This window comes from Chrysochloris asiatica, unplaced genomic scaffold (genome assembly GCF_000296735.1).
Source record: "Chrysochloris asiatica unplaced genomic scaffold, ChrAsi1.0 scaffold00419, whole genome shotgun sequence".
Classification (NCBI taxonomy): Eukaryota; Metazoa; Chordata; class Mammalia; order Afrosoricida; family Chrysochloridae; genus Chrysochloris; species Chrysochloris asiatica.
The window spans coordinates 652,771-660,382 of NW_006408937.1; the positions used below are offsets into that span (position 1 = coordinate 652,771).

Genomic DNA, 7,612 nt, shown 5'->3' on the forward strand with positions numbered 1-7,612 from the left:
TAAATCCCCTTTTACCTTATTTATGTCCATTTGACACATGGAATTAATAGTAAAGGAAAAATTTGTAATCATTCCCAATAAAATATATCAGCTTAAAAAAGAAAAAAAAAAGTTAACCTTTACTAATTAGAAGTTTTGTAACTAAATCAGGGGAGTAGTTAATCTTACAGTCCAGGAACAGAGGACCCTACGGCCATCTAGGGAGAAGAGCACGAGCAGAATGTGGGACCCTATCCAGAGAAGCAGCAACACCAGAGATGGAGGCAGAGATGAGGACATGGAGAGAGAGAGCAGCTGAGGACTCTAGACTCATGGATAGAGAAAGGCTGTGTGCTGGTGTTCAGGAAACAGGCTTGCAGAATGTGCCCTTTGGTGGTTTAAATGATTATATATTCCTGCATGGGTTTTTGTGTACATCTAAAAAAAAAAACCACCCAGAAAACAGAGGAATATAAGCAAATACTGCTGAGTGGTGATGCTCAAAGAAGATTGTAATCCTTGCAATGAAATGATGAGTGTAAACCAATGTGCTCCCATTAAACTATCTCTCAAGTCACAAGAAAAACTTAGGGACAAAAAAGCCTAGTGGTTGCATATAGGGCTGCTAACCTCAGGGTCAGCAGTTCGAAACGACCAGCTGGTCTGCAAGAGACAGAGGAGGCTTTCTGCTTCTGTAAAGATTTACAGCCTTGGAAACTCTGTACAAGGTCGCTGGGAGTTGGAACTGACTCCACGGCACATAACCACCCACCACCAGCACTACTGTGGTTTGCAGGCTTGTGAGAGTTGATACTATTTTGTTCCTCATTTACAGATGAAGACGCTCAGATAGAAAATGTTACATAATTTGATTGAGGTCACACAGCTAGTAAGTGGCAAGATCTAACCCAAGTTTTAGGAGAAAGGCAGGTCAGATATCTAGCCTACCTGCTTCCTTTTACTGACCTCCAGGGGGCACTTGTAAGCATTGTTGTTGTTGTTAAGTAATGTGTAGGTTTGGACTCATAGTGACCCTGCACAGGGTTTCCGAGGCTGCAGATCTTTACAGGAGCAGAAAACTTCATCTTTCTCCCGCGGAACAGCTGATAGCTTCGAACTGCTGACCTTGAGGTTCGCAGCCCGATTCGTAACCACTACACTACGGCATAATTTGTGTTGAGTCCTCAAAATAATGCCCGGCCTATCCTTAACTCTCAGTAAATGTTGTTGTTAAGTGTCATTGAGTCGGTTCTGACTCATAGTGACCCTGTATAGGGTTTCCAAGGAGTGTCTGCCGAGCTTGAACCACCGACCTTGCAGTTCAGTGCATTAACCTGCAGCGCCATACCAGAACTACCTATTATTATTATTGAAAAATCACAGGACTCAAAGGGGCTATTGACAGACGAAATAGCCAGTTACAGTGAAATGCTGTCCAACCTGAATATCAAAGAGGTACGCATTAACATAAAGTTAGAATGTTTTCATCTTTTCTCCTGGCAAGGATGAAATTGAGAAGTATTTAGGTGCAGATGCAGGGGCAGTGAACACTCACACGTTCTGTTCTTGGAGGTGTACGTTGTATAATCTGTTTAAAATACAGTCAAATCAGTTTTAATGTGTACGGGAACTTGGATCTGGCATTCCCATTTCTAGCGTTGTGTTCTTCAAAAAGGCCAAAACAAGCATGCAGAAATAAATGTAAAAAAATATTAATCACAATCTTAACAATAGCAAAAAAAAAAATGACGTCACTGCAATGTCCATTGTCGTTGTTGAGTGCCGTCTAGGCGGTTCCAGCTCAGAGCATCCCTGTAGAGGGTCCTTAAAAGGGGACTTATTGGTACAGCTATTCAGATGAACATTGTGCAGCCCTTAAAAAGGACAGAGACTCATTGCCTCACCAAGAAGCTGAACTTCACCAAAGCTTATAAGGGTACCATTTTAACTGCTGTAAGGCATGACAGGTAACGGCCTCACTCCTCATCCCTCTAGTTTGTCCTCGATTTCAAAGAAAAGCTTTCAGCTGACTAAACTCCATGAAAGCCGAGTTCCAGCGACACCGAGGGCGAGTCTGAAAGGCTCGCAGAGGAGCCTGTTAGTGGCTCTTAGCTCAGTTGCCTAAGGAGAAGCTGGTCGTTGTTCTGCTCTCTGCACAGCCAGGCTTTCCTCTGGCTCGTGGGTCCAGGGATGTAGAGGCTGGCCTCAGAACAGCCATCTATCTGCCTTGCAGCTCAGCTCTTCTGTCGTTCCCTTGTCCCTCCTTCCTCCTCCAGCTACTTCTTCCTGTGCTCGTACTTGAAGGGATGTCGGTGGGGGAATGGGAGCATGCCAGGGAACCGTGCTCTCCCAGGCTTCCCGTATCTGACTTTTTTCTGTTGAAGTGTTTACCAAGAACCTGTGCAGTCAGATGTCAGCAGTCAGCGGGCCTCTGCTACAGTGGTTGGAGGACAGACTGGAACAAAACCAGCAGCATCTGCAGGAATTGCAGCAAGAAAAGGAAGAGCTGATGCAGGAACTCTCTTCCCTAGAATAGGATAAGATAAAATGAGGTAACCTTTTTTTTTAATTTGTGCACTAAATGTAATCTGTGAAAATGTACACAGCTCACATGTAGACAGCCAATAGACCGGCTCTCATTGTCCTAATGGATGAGCTTTATGCTTGCAGCTGACACAGGATGCCCTTCGGGAAGTTTTAGTAATGCTGCAGACAGAAGCCATCTAGCTATAATGAGCGTCTGTAAGATGATTTGAGTAGAATATGAATGTTTCCAAAGTTATGGAAGCTACTATATTAGCAAGGGACATCTTGGAAGAAAACGTCTGGGGAATAGATTTGGAATGGTTATTTTCCCCTTGTTCTGTCTTGATTTTCATGTTCAAATATACTCACGCCATTGAATAAGCAGAAGGAAGAACAGCATTTCATGTTTCAGGTTTGTGGTCACAGGTCACAAGTGCTCATACAGCAGATCTAGTGGAAGGACCTACTAATGCTTACCCCTCAGTGAGAGGCATCATTCTCATGGGTTCCTTCTCGAGCCCCAAGATATGTATTCGGAGATGGCTGAGCTAGCAGTGGGACTGACATACCAAAGCTACAGTCTATGGGGATGCCTGTTTCCAGCCCAATAGAAAAGTTACAGCGTATTAAGCAAATCCTGTTTACCTTGGAGGTTCCATTATAATATAAACGTGTTTTTCCAGAAACAGTCAGGATTGAGGATGTCATAAAAATCATGCCTTAAAAAGGTCTTTTGCATTAGTATTATCACGTGTAGCTGTAGATGATAAGTGTGTCCTTAGGAAAGGGCATTGCAGGCTCAAAAGTTAAAGTTGGGATTGGGGAAGGAGCAAAGAAGGAAAACCGAGAGAGCCTAATCCCAACAATGGTGCTAACGGGTTGTTTCTAGTTTGACTTTGCTTTTTTCTGACCATTATATCAGAATTCCTTGGAGCTCAAACTCAGTCCCTTGGGGCGGGTTCTGAGGCCGCTTCTGTCAAGCTCATGGAACATGAAATCTCTGGTTTTCCTAGTTGCCCCCTGTCACCATTCTCTATTCTGTTCTTTCCCTACAGGAAAACTCAACTATTCACTTGTAAAATGCATGAAGCTAAATGAATTCTGAAGAAGTGTAAAGTGGAGGCCTCCCATTAGTTGATGTCAAGACTTACTAGAAGTCCACAGTAATCAAGACGCTGTGGTGTTGGCCAAAGGGTGGACATGTGAATCAGTGAAATACAAGAGAGACCCTAGAAACAGACCCACACAAATATACCCAAGTAATTTTGACAGAGGTGTAAAAGCAATTCGGTGGAGAAAGAAGAGCCTTTTCAACAAGTGGGCATCCATAGGTCAAAGAAAAATGGACGTCAACCTAAACTCACACATAATGCACAAATTAACTCAAAATGAATCATGAACCTAAGTGTAAGATATACAACATTTAGGAAAACAATTTTTGGAGAAAAGCTTCTAGGGTAGATAATGAATTCTTGGCCTCTACCCCAAAATCATGAACCACGAAAGAGAAAAACCTCGATATACTGGACTTCAATTAAAAACTTTTGCTGTATGAAAAACTTAAGAGGAAAAGACAAGCTACAAAAGACAAGAGAGCAATTATTTCTAAATCATTGAGCTGATCAATCTGTAAAATATGAAGAATGCATCAGACTCCCCAATTTAAAAAACATCAGAAAATGGACAAAAGAGGTGGACATTTCACTGAGGAGGAGACACGGATGGCAAGTGAGCACATGCCAACATTAGCTGTCAGGGAAATCGAAATCAAAGTCATAATATGGTATCAGCACATGCCTATCAAAATGATTAAAGAAAAGATCGTGATAATACCAAATACTGTGCAGTAGGACAAAACTGACTCTCTCAAACATTGCTGGTAGGCATATCAAATGGTACACCCACTCTGGAAAGGAACTGGGAAATGTTTTATAAGGTTTGACATACACTTACCATGTGACCCAGTAATTGCTTCTTCACATTTATCTCAAAGAAATGGAAGTCTGTATCTGCACAAAACTCTGTACGTAATGTTTGTAACCACTTTATTGGTAGTAGCCCCAAACTGGAAACAACCCGGATTCCCTTCAACAAGTGAGTGGTTCAGCTGTGTTCCATGAAAAGGAATGAAATATTGCACTTAACAACTTGGATAAATCTCAAGGGAATTATGCGGAATTAAAAAACCCACCCAGTTTCAAACCGCTTTGTATACTGTCTGAGTGCATTGACATAGCATTCTTGGAATGACAACATTATAGAGTGAAGATTGCTGGATGCCCGAGACGATAAAGCAAACAGTGCAGAGGAATTCTGTTGTATCTTGACTGTGTGGTACTGCTTACCCAAGTCTGTAGTTGTTAAGTGACGTCGAGTCAATTCCAATCATAGTGACACTGCCCAACGGACCAAACCCTGCCCGGTCCTGAGCCAGCCTCCCAGTTGTTACATTCGAGTCCACTGCTGCTGCCACTGTGTCAAGCCATCTCATTGGGGGGGTCTTCCCAACGTTACCAATCATGATGTCCTCCATCATTGCATAAAACAACACACACATACACACACACAAATGAATGCATGGAAAATCTGGCAAAACTGAGTAAGGTCTGTAGTCCAATTAGCAGTATTGGACTCGTTTCTTGCCTTTGAAGTTGGGATATAATTGTGTAAGCTCTTACTATTGGAAAAACTGGGTGAAGACACTCTTTGTACTATTTTTGCAACTTTCTGTAAGTCTATAATTATCACAAAATAAAAATGACAAGTATTAACCAGGAAACTAGGAATTATGGTACTTGTTTTATGGGAATAAAAGAGTGATAAATTCTGCAAAGAATAAAATGGTTTGAATATTTTTACAAATCCCTTTCCCTTTCTGGACCTCATTTTCCTTATGCACAAAATGAACAGGTTCTAACAGTTCCTTTTCGTTCAGTGTTCAGTCTTTGAAAGTCTTGGACATCCCAAGGAACAGCCATGTAGATAAGAACAAGGTTGGAGGCCTCTCACTCCCTGATTTCAAACTTTACTACACGGCTACAGTGGTCAAAACAGCCTGGTACTGGTACAATGAAAGATACAAAGATCAATGGAACAGAATCGAGAATCCAGAAATGAACCCACACACTGATTTTCGACAAAGTGCCTAGCTATATTGTATGGGGAGGAGATAGTCTATTTAACAGATGATGCTGGCAAAACTGGAAAGTGATATGCAAAATACTGAAACAAGACCTTTACCTCACGCCCTATACAAAAACAAACTCAGCATGGATTAAAGATCTAAATGTGAATCCCAGAATTATGAAGATCATCAATGAAAAAAGAGGGACAAATGTGAGGGCTCTAATTCAGGGCATACACAGACTACCAAACATTTTGAAAGTTACACAAACAAAAGTAGACAAAATAGATGAGTGGGACATACTAACAAAAACTCATGTGCATCAAAAGACTTCAACAGAAGAGTAAAAAGGGGACCCACAGAATGGGGAAAAAAATCTTTTGCAATGACATCAGACAAGGGACTCATTTCTAAAATATATAGGAAACTACAACACCTCTAAAAGAAAAAGACAACCCAATTAAAAAATGGGCACAGGACATGAACAGGCACTTCACCAAGGAGGAGATCCGGGCAGCCAACAAACATATGAAGAAATGTTCACGATCACTAGCCATCAGAGAGATGCAAATCAAAACAAAACATCTCACAGCAGCAATAACAGCGAAGATAAAAAAAAAAAAGTGAGGACAATAAATGCTGGTGAGGGTGAGGAAAGACTGGGATCCTCCTACACTGTTGGTGGAATTGCAAAAAGGTCCAACCACTCTGGAAAGCAATATGGTGCTTTCTCAGAAGGTTGGAAATAGAAATACCTTATGTCCAGCAATTCCTCTACTTGGTATTTACCCACAAGAAATATGAGCCATGACACTAGTAGATATATGCACACCAATGTTCATAGCAACACTATTTACAATAGCAAAAAGATGGAGACAGCCAAAGTGCCCATCAACTGACGAATGGATAAACAAACTGTGGTACATACATACAATGGAATACTATGCTACCTTGAAGAACAATAAGGAAGCTGCAAGCCACTGTACAACATGGATGAAACTTGAGGACATTATGCTGCATAAGACCATTGTAAAAGATTAAGAAAATGAACCCACCCAAAAGGGAAATATATATATATATAATTGCTGATCACCAGGATGTATGGGATGAGAGGAGCACAGGGTAGAGAATAGAATAGACACAGGAAAGCTTGGGTTCTGGGGTGGGGGCTGACAATACACAAGAAGGGGGAGGGAGATAGACGAACAAGGCTGATGGGAGAACAGTTAGGCAGGTTTGCATGGACTAAGTGGGCCAGAGGTAAATGATGATGTATGCACAACCTTGAAATAGGACTTCAGGAGACAGGGATTGAGGCATGGTTTGAAAGGGTAAAAGAGGGGAATAATATTAGGATGCTTGGCTGTCTTTTGAATCTTGGTTTCCCTTGCCTACCATTGTGAAATAGACACTTGGGGGTGGTGAGGAATAGCCAGAAATGTCACAATAGAAAGCATGTAAGCCCATCTTCAGCCTATAACTGATTGGAATACCTTAAAGGGGGCTAGAAATCGCCCAGATCCAAAATGGGAGGGGGGCCCTATAAAGGCAAGAAGTGACTGGCTTACAAGCTTTCAAGAGGGAGCCTAGTTCCAGATAGGGCAGGGGTAGGCAGAACCTACACTGAATGGTTTCCAATCTGCTGGGACCCGGCTTGCGAAAGGAAATGGGGATAAGAGTCTTGTGGTACAACAGTGAATAGTTGTCATCAGGACTGACTGTGAGGGCCAGAAATGTATAGGTAGATGTTGTTTTGACAAAAGGAGGGGAGTGATTGATTTTGCAGCCCATCAAGTGAGAAGAGCGGAGAGCATGACCCTACCCAGATTGGCAGTGAGGCCAGGCATGGAGACAGAGATGCTGATGTGGACGGATGGAGTGTCTGGGAACACGGGGACTCAGGGCTTTTTGCTGACAGCCAGGGGGGCGGGCCCGTGGGGTGTATCCTTTGGTTATTTGATATTGCATGGAGGGGATTATAAT

General features: G+C 42.3%; 1 protein-coding gene across 2 annotated transcripts in view; it reads left to right on the forward strand.

Annotated features, from left to right (window-relative positions):
• Positions 1-2,532, forward strand: part of BRCC3 (BRCA1/BRCA2-containing complex, subunit 3) — a 52,904-nt gene extending 50,372 nt beyond the window's left edge. For both annotated transcript variants that reach the window (XM_006876840.1, XM_006876841.1), the window contains one exon: positions 2,364-2,532. In XM_006876840.1, coding sequence (XP_006876902.1) covers positions 2,364-2,515 — 152 coding nt within the window. In that variant the 3' untranslated portion in view covers positions 2,516-2,532. The remainder of the gene's footprint in view (positions 1-2,363) is intronic.
• Positions 2,533-7,612: the final 5,080 nt, after the last annotated feature.